Source organism: Lepidothrix coronata, unplaced genomic scaffold (genome assembly GCF_001604755.1).
Source record: "Lepidothrix coronata isolate B3197 unplaced genomic scaffold, Lepidothrix_coronata-1.0 Scaffold144, whole genome shotgun sequence".
Taxonomy (NCBI): domain Eukaryota; kingdom Metazoa; phylum Chordata; class Aves; order Passeriformes; family Pipridae; genus Lepidothrix; species Lepidothrix coronata.
The window spans coordinates 1,723,224-1,739,332 of NW_016690324.1; the positions used below are offsets into that span (position 1 = coordinate 1,723,224).

Sequence of the window (16,109 nt, forward strand, 5' to 3'; positions counted from 1 at the left end):
ATGTTTTTTCTTATACTACAAATCTTTGCCCTCTCAAACTGACACCCATATGCTGGCACAGCTATTTTCTTTACCAATTCCCAGCTTATGTCTCTGTATCCACCCTCCTGGGTCCTTTGGCCTCTGCTGTGTTGAGTGATGTTGGAGTTGGTTCATAACTTGACTATTAGAAGCACTTGTCTTGCAGCACTGCATCAGTCATCTCCTCAAAGGGGCCACTACTGGTTGTCTTCCTACAGGGGTGTTGCTCCTTTTCCAGTGTAAAGTCACATTTCTCTTCAAATGCTGGGCTTTTTTGGCTTTGTAAGACACACATTTTTGTTTGATTTAATTTTCTGTTGTTGGGTTTATTCCTGATAAGAACTGGATGGTGCTCGTGATAGTCTTGTTTGTTCAGAGTGGGAATTGGTTTGTGGGAGGAGTACATTCAGCAGGGTTTTCATGTGCTGGGACTCTTATTTACCAAGTGCTAAACTGGAGCATCATCTGCAGCAGTGTGGGGCTGCTTCATTTGCATTTTCCTCTGATAGGCTTTTGGCTGTGTGATGGACACACCTCAGTTAGTTTCCAGAATTACATCATCAGCTGCATTTGAGGAGGAATTGCTTACACAGGTGCAGAAGGTGGTAGTAATTGTGGATCCATATGTTAGTTCTGGTCTTCTCCCTCTTTAGCTGTCCTTTATATTGTTAGGTCAGGCTTAGTTCTCAAAACAATGATACAAGGTGTGGCCTGTATACATCGTTAGGAGCTCCTTCCATGCAGGTGGCTCCTCAAAGACAGGTCATTTTGGTAATGGAAGTGTGAATTTGACCTGATTGCACAAGGTCACGTGTCCCAGAAGTGTGTTTCCTTGCTTTAGTGTCAGAGGACTTGAGGTAGAGGTAAGAAGGTTCTCCTTTTAGGTCTCTGGTTATTGTTTAGAACTTAAATTTCTGGACAGATTGGTTAGACAGAACATGGAGTATGTGTAAGGTGGTCTGTCACCTCTCTCTTGCTCCCTTTCTTTTTGAAGGTCTGCATTGTGAAAGTACTTTTTAAAGTCCTTTTTTTTTCTGTTCTAACAATGAAATATTAATTTTATTGTGTTACTGTGTTGAGACAACTGTTTTTCTGTGCCTGGTTGGCTGTATTCAGCTTCTGTAGATAATGACTCTGTCTGAGCAAATGAAACCCTGTGCAGTTACTGCTTGGTGTTCACGTGCTTACACAACAGGGAATTTACTCACTCTTTGCTTTGATATTAAGGACTAGGATGTGTCAGCTCTCTCATCTAGAGAGGCAGAGTGGTGCCTCATAACCTTCAAAAATACTTTTCCCTTTCTAACTGGTCTCAGAAGAGTTTTCAAGTGTCTGAGAAAGAAGGGGAGGCCTCTTTGTATCAATTTTTCTCCTGTTTTGCTTTCCTGACATTTCCTATATATGGGATTTCTCAGCTGGGTACAAACAGCTGTAAACTCTTTGAACCTTGTTGCCTGTAAGGCTGATGATGCAACAAATGAGATTTATGGGGAGACATTTTGATGAAGGGTATAGTTAAGTGGGGTGAGAATGAAGATGTTTCATGGTGACCCTTTTTCAGATCTGAAATCGAATCAACAAGCTTCAGTCTAAGCATGTGTGAAGATGATTGCATTGAGATAGCTTGGATTTATCAGTGAAGTATTATAGAAGCAAGTAGAGTGGTGAGGATGGGATGCTTATAAAGGTAAAGTATCAAAGCAGCTTGTCTGATAGGAGAGTTTAACTAGATGGAGCTGGAGCTGGTCTGCAAAGCAATTGTTACATAACACTGGTAAAACAAAAACATATAGAGGAGTTTGTCCTATGAAATCAGAAACTTGAGTGAGTGTTAATTGGGGAAAATGTGCTGACAACTGCAGATTGGACTTGCAGAGGAGACTATGGTGGAAATTACTGAACAAATTCAAGCCAATTCTGACATTTTGGGCTGTGGTTTGACCATGTTAGCTGTACTTCAGAAGTAAGAAATTGTCAGAAAAAGTCTGATCAGTATTAAATATGAAAAAAGCAGATATCTTATTTTTGGTTAAAATATTTTTTATTCCTTTTTCAGATTATAATAATGAAGATGAATTTGGAAGAAAGCTGAGGTTCCTCTTGCAGCAGCTTCCACCTGTTAATTACAGTTTGTTAAAGTTTCTGTGTAAATTTTTAGCTAATGTAGCATCTCATCATGAAGAAATTTGGTCAGCAAGTTCTTTAGCTGCAGTCTTTGGTCCGGATGTTTTTCAGTAAGTTAATTATAAAAGTTCATTAAGTATTTCTAGGTGAATTTGAGGGCATATCTGTAGTTTGAAGTCATTCCTAGTCCGTGAGCAACAGTAGCAAGTCCACAGGATGGTTTTGCAGTTTTTGATGGGATTTAAACAGCAGCTCATCTGTGAGTTGTGGCATTAGAAATCACTGATTTGATTGTTGCATTACTTATTTATTCTGAGGTTCAAATATTTTAGTGATAGTGTGTAAGATTACTGTTTGTAGCAAGAAAACAGTTCTGGGAGAAGGCAGTTAAAAGTACAGCTTATCCTGGTGTTTCCTCTCTACAGGAAAACACTTGAGTTTTAAATATTCCTCATAAAAATTTAATGCACTAAATAGTTGCTACTTCATAATTTTAAAATATAAAATAATATAAAGCTCTGTAATGTGAGCAGTGTGAAGGCATGCTTGAAGTTCTGTGGGTTCAGAATGGATATGGGGTAGTGGTGTGAAATGTAGCCCTTAGTCATGGGAGTCATTCACAGGAGTTCTTTGGGAAACAGTTGGATTTCGATTTTTAAACTAAGACAGTGTTTAAATCTTTAGCATTTACACAGATGTGGAGGATCTGAAAGAACAAGAAATAGTTAGCAGAATAATGGCGGGACTTCTGGAGAACTACTATGAATTTTTTGAAAATGAAGAGGAAGATTTTTCATCTACAAATGATTTAAGCTCAATAACTGAACAGGTAAGAATATTTTGAACAGCAATATGTTATCACATTTATGATTATGAAACATATATTGAAGTATAATTTCTTTAGCCTGCCTTCTGGTAGTTTCTTGCAAACTGACCAAACCTGGCATTTTCTTAATTTTTTTAATGCTTCTGAAATTGTTGCTTTTGTAATAAGTGTAGCTGTGCCATGTAGAAAAATCCATAGGAACTAAACCAACAGTGATCTCCTGTCCAACACAGACACTGTCATGCTGTCTGAACAGTAGAGCTTTCTAAGTACCTTTTTAGGAATGAACTGCTTTTGAACCAAATGAAGAACCAAGCTGTTGTTGTCTTGGTCAGCAGTATTTCTGGGTGTGTCTTATAGAAACATGCAGGGTCTCACACTGATGATGTTCTCAGTGGTGTTTTCCTAATCCAAAGGCTTTGAGTTGTGTTTCTGATTCTAAGACTTCAAAATGATGTATTTTCTGTAAAGAGGAGAAAGAATAAATAACAAGCAGTTGCTGGGGAAGGTAACAAGAAATACTGAATGAATGAAGCCTATCTTATGAATCCCTCCCCTATTCAGCAGGACAGGTAAGGCAGGTAGGAGGGCAGCTGGTTGCTTGCTCTTCCCTGCCAGGCGTGGGCAGTGAGCTGGGGTTGAGCAGCTCTGCTGTGGATGCTCCTCAGCAAAGCTGCAGCTCTGCAAGGTTCTCTGAGCTCAGTGCAGGACCCTGCCTGGCACTGGGACCTGCCACAGCCCTGCTGCCTGCAGGGAGCTGGGGGACAGAGCTGGGCTGAGGCTCCTGCAGCCGGAGGCTGGGGCTGTCCCTGGGTCGGGGTAGCTGCCCTGTGGCTGGGCTTGGTCTGTGCTCATGCTCTGAAATTACTGACTTGGCTGTGCCTCATGATGTGCTTTAGCAAAAGGGTTTCCCGAGCACAGCAGTGTGTTTGGTGTGTGGTTTTGTTTGGTTTTTCCCCTCAGCTGGAAGGCTGGTGGGGTGTCCCTTTAATTTCGCGGTGTCTCCACCAGATGTCAACAGTGCACTTGTGTCGGAGGGGACGGAAGGGCCGCTGTCCCTGCCGGGCACAGCCCCCCTGCCAGCTGCCCCCGGTGTGTGGGTGGGCTTGCCTCTGCTTCACTGGCACATCCTCTTGCAATTACAGAGGAAAACCAGGGATAAATATGTTTTGTGCCCAGAATGTAGTGCCATGTAACACATTACACCCCTTTTAAAAATAACCAAATACCTCCTCTCTGCCTTCTTTGTAATCTTCAACTTCTAAAGTTTTAGTTTTTCTTAATTTAGTACTTTTGTTTTACACTCATGTGGCAGATCTATAAAGCATATTTTCTTAAGGCTGCTACTTCAATTTTTGGTTTTGTACCTTTGGAAGATCAGTAATCAATCACAGAGGGGCCTCTGGAGTCAAACAGCATCACTTTATTCTGTTTATCTTTTCATAGTTTAGACATAGTTGCTTTTTAAAAAAATGAAGGTGGCTGTCTAGAGTTACCACTTGGATATATTGTTTTACTTTTTAAATTGGTTATATATTGCTGCTTCAGTAAAAACATCTGTGTTTGGAAACAAAGAAACAAAAATAGACAAGAGGCTTCACAGAAACTTTGTAAGTGTTCATTTAGTGCTTTAAAGGTTGGATCATTCAGTGCTTTAAAGTTCGGATTCGTAGACCTCTGTATTGCCTCCCCTAGAAGGGTTTGGAAAGGCTTATGATACATGAATAAGGCTTCCTGTGGAATAGAGGAGAATTATCTGTTTTATACAAAGAAGAAGAAAGGTTCTGTGGTTCATGACTTCAGTGTGGTTGGGATTGGGTTGTTTCTTGAATCTGCTTGTGTTCGTTTGTGGCATTGGAGGTGGTGCTTGCTTTTCAGTTTTTGTCCAGTGTTTCAAAAGTAGCTTTTTAATGATGTGGAATTTCTGGTTTTACATAAAAGCAAGTCCAGTGTGCCTGTTTTTTTTCTAAAATTGAAAAGTGTTCTGCTTTTACACGTACATTACTTTCATACCTCTCATGCTCTTTTAATTCCCTGGACTTCTTAAAAGGAATTTTTCAATCCATTAACTCTGATTAAATCTTTTTTAGATCAATGATCTCTTGGAAGAAGAGGAAGATGTAAAGCTTGAGCAGTCTGAAGAACTTCCAGAAGATGGCACAGAGAAACCTGTTGAAAGGCCAGCTGTGGTGCATCTAGATGTGACAGGGAGTCTCTCGGATTCCAGGAGTGTTACAGCATCAACAAGGTAACTCAGTCCTGCCTTGGAGTTTGGATTTAAAGTCTGGGATTATAGTTTATTCTGTCAAAGAGAGAAGCTGTCAGGATTTTGACATAAGTAGTGTCTACACACTGAAGCTTTAGAAATAGGTGCAGTTCCTATAATAGTAAAATATGGGTTAAAATAACTGTTCCCAAATTCAGCAGAGGAATGCCTGTAGGACTCAGATTGGATTAAATATGGTGATTTATGCAGAGAAAGGTAAAAAGGGCATATTTTAGTGAAACTGTTAAGTGGTATTTAAACAGTAAATTTTGTAGCAGAAATAAAGAGTCTGCATATGGTAGATGCAAACCCATCCTGTACCATCTTTCCACCTCTCCCTTTTGGTGGGAAATCCTGGGACTGTTTCTTGTCACGTGCTGCTGGAGAGCTGTGGGCAGGTTTGGAAGTTGGGAAGTGTGATACAGGCAGGAATGTTGGAGTGGGAGTCAGCTTTTAAGAGCAATCCTCGTAAAGGAGATGCATAAACATAAAATACTTCCTTTTGAGAACTTATTTGCACTTGCTTGTAATGCACAAGATTTTATTTTTAAGTCAGCTTTACTTGTACTTAGAGTTTACATTTACAGATGGTGAATTTTACCTCTTCCCCTCTACAGCATGTGTTTGGTATGGGCATTGCATGGAGGAACTTGTAGGGAGGGGTGAGGAGGAATTTATAATAAAAGTGTGACTAAAAGCAGCAGAAATGAAGGGAAAATCACAATTAAGCTACTGCCTAAGAATGAGTCATTTCAAGAATGTAGATTTTGGGTTGAAATCTGTTCAGCTGCTGGCAGCACACTTCCTTCTACGTCATGGCAAGAAGTTGTAAAATATGAAATAATGAGAGAAACATAACTCCGTTTTGTAATTTAAATTATATTTTAATAGTTAATTATCTTGGTCAGCAATAAAACTGTTTAATTTTAGTTTGAGTTAAAAAAAAAAAAAAGGTTGCAGTTTACCTGTTCACAGGTATTAGGTTGCTTCTGGAATGTGTAAACACAGCAGTAGTGACAAACTCAACATGTTTAAGAGTTTAAATTGGATAGCCTGAAGAGAAAAACATTTTTACTTGATGTTTAAGGTTAATTAAAAATGAATAGGCATTAATTATGGTTGGCATTTTACATAATTTGTGGGAAAGGATAAGGAGGAATCCTGTAGAAGAAGGAGAATTTTGACTGTAAAACCAGATCAACTGCAGGAAACATTAAAAAAATTGAAGTGAATGAGAAAGTATGCTTTCTTGGACTTTTAACCACTATAAATACTGTGAATATTACCCCAAAACTAAAGGCTTTTATGTACATATTTAATGGCATTCTTTTGGACTTAGTTTCTTGATGTAAAAAAAATAATAATTAAAAAAGCAAATGTTAATGCAGGTTTGTTGGGATTATTTATCTCTGACTTGAGGTAGGGCCTGTGGCAGCTTTTATATAAAAGAGAAGGAGAAGCAGATCTCAAACATGATTCTTTCAGTTCCCTGTCCTGGAGTTTTGTTGCATTTTTACTGTTAGATTTTGGGAACCAGATATCTGCATATTTTGGTCTCTCTGTGGAGAGAAGGAAAAGAATGCTGAGCTTTCATGTTCTGCATTTTAAATATTGGTTATCTTGATTCATGCAATGGGGCACCTGACCTTCCTCCTGGTTATTTGGACTAAAACTTGCTTATAATTTTGCTCACTACCATTTTTCTGTACTCATTCTGTTTGTACTTTCTGAAACCTGTGACCTTCCTGCGCTGCCTGGTGTTAATTTGGGATCTGGTGGGAACGTGGATAATCATTAATGCAGTTTGATTTAGAGGCTGCTTGCAAATGGTATTTCAAATAAACCTGTTGAGTGATCTTGGAGCCCGTTCCCCAGCCAGGGAGCATTTGTTGCACACAGGTTGGAATTGTGCATGGAAAGGAAACTGTTCTCCTTTACCAGGAGCCTTTTCCCCACGGCTCTTTTTGGTTTTGATGTCCTGACTTCTAGAGAAAAGAATCACCGAGTCAGCATTGCAGACGAATTTTAAGATGTGCTGTTGAAATAACTGCTTCAGGCTCCTTCTCTGTCATTATTCCAAATTTTTCATCACTGTGCCTTGCCAAGCAGTATTTGCTGTACTTGTGCAGTTCATCTCAAATACTGTCAGTCAGAAGTCTAATATAAAAAACCCTTTGCATTGGGGCTTTTTAGAACTATATGTGTAAAAATACAAGATAGGACATGTGAGTTGTATAAACAGTTTACTTTGTTTCTATTAAATGCAGTGAGAGGGGCAACATCCTCACTGCTTCTGTGATATTTTTGTTAACCCTTTTGTGATTTAATCAGCTCTGATCAGGGAGAGGTGATAATATTAACCAAGCGAGACAAAATGCATGGCAAAGCTGACCAAATACAACACCTGCCTGAATTGCTGGAAAATATATTACTATTTTTGTGTAGTGCCGTTTTTTTGTTCCTACTTCCACCCTGGAAAATCTGTAAACAACATGTTAGGGAAGCTTTCAAGTGTTGATTGGGCAGCTTATTGTCAGGAGTGACCTCATGTTGCAGTCGATTTCTATTTAGACTGCAGGGTTTAGTGCAGCACTCCAGAAGTGCCAGCCCCCGGAGCCCAGCGAGCACCATGCACAGCCAGCAGCCAACAGCTCGCTTTGCTGGCTTCCAGATGAGGCATTTTTACATGAAGTGCTCGTTTGGGATAGCAAAGATAATCAGAATGGCCTGTAAAGTTCTCCTGCACAGGTAAATCTCTGAAAGGACGATGTCGTTTTGATATGATTCGTAGTTAAGACTTTAACTTTGAAACTGTGGGAGGTTAAATGTGTTTTGGAGATTATTTCATTTCATGATATGTCAGAACTGGTTGTTTTAATGAGATAGAAGAATCTGTGTACAGTCAGGAAATTACTAAGGATAACTTGGACATATTTTATCTCTGGTTAATATATTCTTCTACTTAAGGTATGTTTTTACCGGGACCTTTTGTGGGTAGGGAGGCAGTGCAGAAGGGGTTCTTAGGAGTGGGTTAACATTATGAAACAAAGATGTTTACCTTTGTGTGTCTTGCTGTGTCATGCTGCGTTCAGGCTGTGCCTGGCAGTGTAAATCACAGCTTTTAAAAAGTATCCCTGAACTGTGGAACGTGGGCTCAGGAGTTGGAATTGGCTTTTTAGCCAAGGTTTACACATTTTTTTTCAGAAAGGGCTTAATTGCTAAGGTGATTAGTTGAAGATGTAAGATATTCTTTATGTAGTAAGAGGATTCTCCAGGCTTTGCAATACTGCTGATTTATGCCCAGCTTTTGCTGAGTCCCTCTCATGCACCTGAAGGTGTTGAATAAAAGCACTGGGGAGCCGTCCTGTGCTGAAGGTTACACACTGAGATGGAAAATTTTGTTGTGAACCATGTCTGAAGTCATCTGGATTCTTTGGAGATGAGTTTGATTCTCCCTGATCTTGACACAGTTCCTCATTGTCTCAGGTGGTAAAATAAAAGGATTTCAGGTCATCAGTTTCCTATAAATAGTGTTTGTACTTGTGCCCTTGACTTGAGTTTTTCTTGCTCTCTTTTGCAATTAGAGTGTTGCAGTGTTTTGTGCTCTGATTGCCTCTTTTTTTCTCCCACTATATCCTAGGAGTGACTGTTTTAATAGTAAATGGATTTCAATGTACACAATTATGTATTAGTACCTTTAGAATGTAAACATACTTTTTATAATGCAACTTTAGTAGAACTTATTGAGAGGGATGCATAAAATTATATTTGTTGTGTTTTGGAATATTACTGTTTTTTTGCTGAGATTCTTGGTCATGCTCCTTCTCCCTTACCTCGTTCATGAAGCTGAACTTACAACTTCATGTCTTCATTTTCTTTATTTCAAATATTGTCAAAACAAAATGTGTTTATCAGAAAATTTACTTTACCCAAGTAGTAGGACTATGCTGAACTTCTGTGCACAGAAATACCAGTGAAATGTAAATATATAAAGCTGTAAATTACCTTACTAATTTTTTTTTTGTTGGAAAGAAAAATGCCAGTGTGTTCCGCCTCAAATGTTCCATCCAGCAGCTTTGAAATCACTGGCTACAAGATCTGGGTTCTCTTTCAGGTGTTTTAATTTCCCAAGGCTGTGTCCATTTTGAAATGGTAGTTGAGTGCTGCCCATTCTGTCGGTGCCTTTGGAATAGATCAACTTTCATTTTTCACCCAGGCAAACACACACACAAATCATAGAAAGAACTTGATTCACCAGCAAGTTTCCATTCAAAAAAAAAAGGAAAGAAAAGAAATTAAAAGCCTCTGTGAGCACCTGCTTGTTCAGTTGTGCCATGGTGGGTTTAAGGTGTCTAAGGCAAACTAGTGTAGTTATTTTTAAAAAAATAGCTTAGCCACTTTCCTTATCAGCTTCTGTTTAATTGAAAGTCCTTTATTGCTTGTGTTTCATCTACTTGGAGGAACAAAAAAAAATAGAAAGTCTGCTTGAGGTGGTCTCCCTTTCTGGTGGTGGAACTAGTAATAAACCTGGTAAGGTCTAACCAAGATGTTCTTTGCTGTATTAAAACTCTTCTTAGGTAAACAGAGAGACTGTCTACGTTTTTTTAGTGCAAGTCAGGCTCACATCAAAACTACCTTGCAGTGGTAGTGCCTGTTCAGTTTTCCAAGGGAGTGGCAAATTGCCTTGTATTTTGGGGTTTGCCTTATGCATTCATGAAAATAATATTTAAAATCAACTCTGTCTGGCAACAGTGTTGTTGCACGGTGAGGAGTAGACTAAAATCTCATTTTTCAGCTTTTAGGGCTTAGTTGCCTGTAATAGGAAAAAAAAAGCATTTGTTTACCTCCCCACCTCTGAGTTAAACTGCAGTTAGTATTTACTTCTTTCTGAGTGAGGTATATATGTTGCAACTCACTGCTTTTTATAGCAGATTTTTCATCTTTTATTTTATTCTTACCATATTTACTGTCACTTTGTCTAAAGTTTTAAGTATTCTGTTTCTAATGAGAACTTCGATCACGTTAATGGAATATTCTAGAGGGACCACATACACATGAATTAACTTACTTGTGTTAGTTGTGCTGATTTCCACCCTTCCAACTTCCCCCTGGAGGACTTTAGGATTCTGGGCTGAAGTGGCTTGTGCTGGGAGATTTCCAGATGTTTTCCAGATGTCTAGCCCCTGTCCCAAAACCTCTGGAAGGTACTTGCCCCTGAAATGTTGTAGCTGTGCTCAGAGAGTGTTGTAGATCTGTTGAATGTTGCAGAATCAAATTATGCAACAGTCTGACAGGCAGGGAAGAACCTGTGGAGGAAAGCAGAGTCATTTGGAATTTGCTTTAGGCTGCAAAGTTAAAATGTGCATTCTTAAGCAAGATGTCAGGAAAATGTTTGACTACAAAGTGATTAGTGTTTCCCATGGGAAAGGCCACACATCTGAGAGCCTGTAGCTTCACAGTATACCAAGTATTGGCTCTTGAGAGACAGAAATCTGCATTGCTGCTTCTACAACTTTGTCTTGTGATGGTGCTCCTTAAGATTTCTTCATTTAAATAATAAAGGGACTGCAAATCAAGGTGTTCTTTACATATTTATTCTACTTTTATTAGCTGCATCACATGCAATCTTTAAGTATTCTCTAAGTTGCTTTCTGTTAACTTCCAAGACTTTTATTTACTATGATAAGTTTTTGCATTACATTAACTTATTTCTTCTTTATTGCAGTGCTCATATCTCTCCCATAAGTATCTTGCCAGCCTCTGCAGAGTAAGTATAATGAAAATATAAAATGTTTGAATGATGCTGTTACTAGAACATCCCTACATTCTTTCAAAAAATGCAGTAGGTTTGGTGATTATAGTAATGAATTAATATATTCTAGTGTGAAGTATTTCACTTATGGCATTTAATATGGGAAAAACCTGATGTCTGTCAGTGTTGTTGACTGCAGGAACATGAGAGCACAGTATGGTAGGATCCAGAGTCCAGAATACTTTGGTTTTATACTTAGATACATCATAAATGTTTGACTTTAAAATTATCATAGCATTCACATTGTATTTTTAGCACCACTTCTGGTTATTGATACTGAGCACAGTTCAGTGGAATTTTGTGTGCAAATGCAAGGGGGAAATAAAAGCACAACTTCAGAGTTAAAATGGGATTAAATAGTTTAAGATTTTTACAGGAAGATTTTCTATGGGCCTCTGTGTATTTGGGATGAGCTGGCTAAGAAGCACTCAACAGAACAGTCTGTTTTTAAAGAATGCTGTTCTTTTCTTGGTGAATCTTTGGATATATTCTGTGTCCTTCATCAGGTGCTTGCCACAGGATTTTACTGCCATGTTATTATATTAAGCTTTTATAAGGGTTTTTTGCATACTTATTAAAAAATAATCATCATAATGTGTTGATTACTTTTAAAACACTACTGTGTAGACTTCATAATACTTTATGTAAATCTTATGAAATAAAAACCAGTGTAGTAATTTCCACTGCCTTTTTGGAAAAGTTAGTCTCTTTTTGCCTTGAAGTGCTTGTCATCAAAGATTTCGGTTGTGTAAAGTTTATCTCTGCCTTTCTGCATAGTTGATCAATGCAAAAGGAGAGCTCTTAATAGGAATTTTCTGTCTTTTTTTTTTCTCTTTAGCATTTTAGAAAGAACAATCAGAGCAGCTGTGGAACAGCATCTTTTCGACCTGCAGAGCAGCTTAGATAACGATCTGAAACATATCCAGCAACACAGACTGGGCTGTAACAATGAAGAAAAAAATCCCAGTGGGGATGAGGAAGGATCTAACAACCAGTAAGACTTTGTTCTGTCTGCAGTGAATTCTGTAGGATTGTATATCTTAACTCTTCCAAAAAAACCCCTGCCAAAATCCCCCACCTCAACCCAAAAGTTACGACTTTTGCTACTGACTTTTGATTTTAGAACAAATCAACGTCCATCTGTTGCCAGTAATCAACAGTTCTTGAAGCAAATATTTTACATTTATTTTGTGGTTAAAGTGCTGTGAAATATATCTGGTTTGCTGCTGAATTCTGAGAGAGTGGCACAAGAACTTAAATTTACCCAAGTGCCTTCATTCTTATCTCGCTGATTTGACTCATGACAAAATTTTACCATGTTAAAAGCTATTGGAGATGCTGTTTCAGTTTCTTTACTCTGTCTTTTCATGTCAGCATAGATATTTTACTGCTCTGGCTGCCAGTGTCAATGAAACAGCCAAAAATGGATAGAATGAGCACCGTGGGTCTTATTTGCACAGTGTTTCAGCCTCATTTGATCAGCTTTTATTTTTGTTGTAACTCATGCCATGTTCTGAGTGTAGTGATTGCCATGGCAGCGTTGAGAAGCTGGTACACTTTGGTGCTTTATTAAAAATAAGTAGTCGTGATTAATACCCAGACTCCAAAAATGTGTTGTTAAGACTCCAATACCTAAATTCCTTGGTTGCTCAGAGCCTGGAATACATGAACAGAGCCTGAAATACATTCAGTGTTCACAGACTCAAATGTTTTTTTATAAGTTGTTCAAGCCCTACTGGTTTTAAAGTCCTATTTGTGACAAGAGGCCAGAATAAAGTTAGCAGTCAATCATAAAAGTAATAATCATCAATAATGATCAATTAAACCTGAGTTTTAGTGTTAGACATGTAATGCCTTTGAAGTCATTTACAAGTGAATAATTGCCTGGAAGACCTGGAGGAGCTGAATTCCTTCAGTCACAGTGTAAGCTCTTTAAAGGTTGGCTGATTTCAGAGACAGAGGCTCAAAGTGCCACCACTGCTGATTTGAAACCAATATCCTCCTCTGGCACAGGGACTATTCCAAATGCTTCTGATCATCTTCCACTGTGGATTAACTGTAAGACAGGATACCTGATATCTTTCTTCACAGTGGTTGTCTGGGTTCTCTAAGGCAGCAAACTGTGCACAAGGCAAATACAACACAGTTACATGAAGAACTACAGAAAGCAGTGAGCCAGGAAAAGTTTCTTAGAACTAACTTAAACTGATGGCTGGAGTTAAGGAAAAATTGTGAAAATGTTAATTTCAAATCCATCCTGTTTAGTATCTCCACATCTGATAGAGAAGGAGCTTTTTTTAAAGTAGTTTGGAATTTTTTGGGAGTGAGGAGAAGGAAGGCAAAGACTTGTGATGAATGAGAGGATCATGTGGGAACTGGGATGGTGGCACATAAAGAGTATATGTGAATACAAAGATGGTGTAAATTAGTTTCAATCTGGATGTACTGTTACAAGCCTTAAGCTGAATTCTAGGAAGATTCAATGTTAGAAATAATGGGGTTTCCCACTGGAGGGAAGCACAGTGGTGGTAGCTATAAACTAACTGGCCTCAGTACTGGGAGGAGTGTGGTCACAGCAGTGTTATCAGATCACAACAGCTTCTGGCTGTTGTGCTTTTATTCCTTAGGGCAGCGTGGTAAATATGGGGTGTATGCCTGGCCCTGAATACAAGAATCAAATAAATGCATTTTAATATGTCTATCACCTACTGATGTAGAAAACAAGTATATGTAAACTACATAAATAATTAAATTCACCTACAGGTGATTTGAATAGTAGATACTACCAGTATCTTTTGTCAGAATAATTCTGTTCAAAAAAGAAAACCACAAAAAAAAGTGTGGGATTTGTTTTTTTTTTCCTTTTCCTTTCAAGGGTGGAATTAAAGGTCCCTAAAGTCTTTCTGTTCTTATCTTTAGGAATGATGTTATTGAAGATAATGACACTGGTAGCAGTGAGAACACAGGAGACTGCTCTGAAGTATTGGTTTGCACTGATTTAGACAGTGAAGCTATGAAACATGATACTGTAACTGGGGAAGAAGAAAGCATTCAGGTGAGAGAACAGTCTCCTGTATATCAAACCATAAGTTGCTGTGACTTTTTAGTGCTTTAGCGATCTAGATTTTCCTAATTTAGAGATCATCAGGTTTTCTGTGTAGCATTACCTGCTGCTGTTGCTCTGTGCAGTCAGTTATCTCCTCTGCTCTACCACGTGCACAGAGAAAGAAAGTTCTGTGTGTTTCGGTGTGACTTGTTTGGACCCTGACTAATGGTTTTCTCTTGGTCTTTCACAGGTACCAGCCCTTCCTTCTGCTGAGGTAAGTCAGTGTATAGCACTGGTTAGAACAGCAGCTGTGTTAGTAAAGGCTCCCTGGGGAGCAGAAGATGTAGAGCAGTGATTGCAGCACAGCCCACAGTTAGTCACCTTGTACTGGATCAGGAAAGGGTAGGACTCCCCTTGAGACTCTGCAGCCTCTTGACTGTGCTCGTGCAAGGAAGGTGTGGGTTTGTAAACAGCTAATTACAGCCTCTTCTCTCTGGTTCCAGTTTCTTCTGTGGTGGGCAGGGATGTCCTGTTCTTTTCAGCACATCTTCATCTCTTCTCTAGTTCAAAGGGGTTCTGCTACTTCTCCTTGGGCCTCTTTGCTTGGCTGTTTGCTTCTGCTTGAGTCCCTCCACACTGTTGTGTACTCTTAAAATTCTTACACTTGAGGTGTTCAGGAAAGGAGAATTAGACTGGTGTCCTCTTGAAGAGCTTCAATACTTAATGCTGTCATTTTGAAAACTGTGGATGGACCATTTATATTCCAAAGCAGAAAAGTCTTGTCTAGTGTGCTGCATGAGCACATACTGGCACGTAGTGCTAACATGCTTGTAAAAATAAAATACTTAGCTGTATTTTTTAAAAACCATTTTGCTCAGAAAGTACAATGTTAATGATACTTGAAGTGGCTGTTGAAGTTTTCAAAGCAGCTGAAATTGTAAACAACAAACCACAAGATAATTAGGTGTCATAGACTTAATTTTGGCTTTGCTTTCAGATATTATGCTTGAATTGAATAGTTTCGTGTCACTGAAAGAAGCAAGTATTGTGTACACTCTGGAAGCCCAGTATTGGAGCAGCTGTAAATGTTGAAATAATTGTTTGCCCTATACAACAAACTTGCCTCAGCTTTGCTTTGAGCTGCAAATTGTTAGATCCTCACATATAATCAAATGTGAAGGTTTGGAGTATGTGTGGCCTGGATTTATGATGATGGCCTGAACTGCACCACCATTTTTTATTAGTGAGCAGAGATCAGTCTCATTCTGGGTATCTTTGTGTGATCAAGCAATGCTGTAAAATATGTGCTGACAAAAATGAAACCAAGGATAACAGTAATATGCAAGAAAAGAGAGGTTTTTTACTATTCCACCAGGTAGCCCATAGCAGCTGTGAAATAAGCCCTTCTAATGAAAAAAAAAATCAAATCTGTAGTTCCTTATTTATTTGGTAACACTTTTGTTGTTACAAATCTAAATAATGAATTCTGTGGGTAGAGAGGTTTGGTTTACATGGGTAGAGAACTTTCTAGAATGGTTTTCAGCTTTTTGCCTGGGAGTCCATAAATCTTCCTGAGGGTTTCCTGAAAGATAACTAGATAAGCAAACCTATTGTTAATAGACTTAAATGAACTAGAAGAATTTAATGGGTCTGTGAACTTGAAAAGATAGGAATGGGTGCTGTAGTAGTGAAACTGTGAGTTGTTTTTATGCAAAAAAACTCTTTGCTGGAGTGTTTTTCACTATTGTGACGTGTTCTTCTCCTGGCCTTTGTTTGCTTTCAAGGATCAAAAATGATTCTCTTGAATCACCTGTCAAGCCAAATTTTTCAGTTGTTCCCATGAACTGGCATATTGGTTTAGAATTTCACAGAATGTATTTGCTATCCTGTTTTTTTCCCAATGTTATTAGTTCCAAAACTTGTTCTAAAAAATTACTAGATTGTTATCCTATAGCACAAAGTGCACAAAACATGGGCTTGAATATGATGGGGAACATGATGCTTGGGAGAGCAT

At 38.6% G+C, this 16,109-nt stretch overlaps 1 protein-coding gene across 9 annotated transcripts in view; it reads left to right on the forward strand.

Annotated features, from left to right (window-relative positions):
• Positions 1–16,109, forward strand: part of FAM13B (family with sequence similarity 13 member B) — a 46,157-nt gene that overhangs the window by 12,924 nt on the left and 17,124 nt on the right. For all 9 annotated transcript variants that reach the window (XM_017827859.1, XM_017827865.1, XM_017827863.1 and 6 more), the window contains exons 5-11: positions 2,078–2,255; positions 2,830–2,974; positions 5,062–5,219; positions 10,963–11,004; positions 11,888–12,043; positions 13,969–14,104; positions 14,346–14,369. In XM_017827859.1, the coding sequence (XP_017683348.1) occupies positions 2,078–2,255; positions 2,830–2,974; positions 5,062–5,219; positions 10,963–11,004; positions 11,888–12,043; positions 13,969–14,104; positions 14,346–14,369 (839 nt within the window). The remainder of the gene's footprint in view (positions 1–2,077; positions 2,256–2,829; positions 2,975–5,061; positions 5,220–10,962; positions 11,005–11,887; positions 12,044–13,968; positions 14,105–14,345; positions 14,370–16,109) is intronic.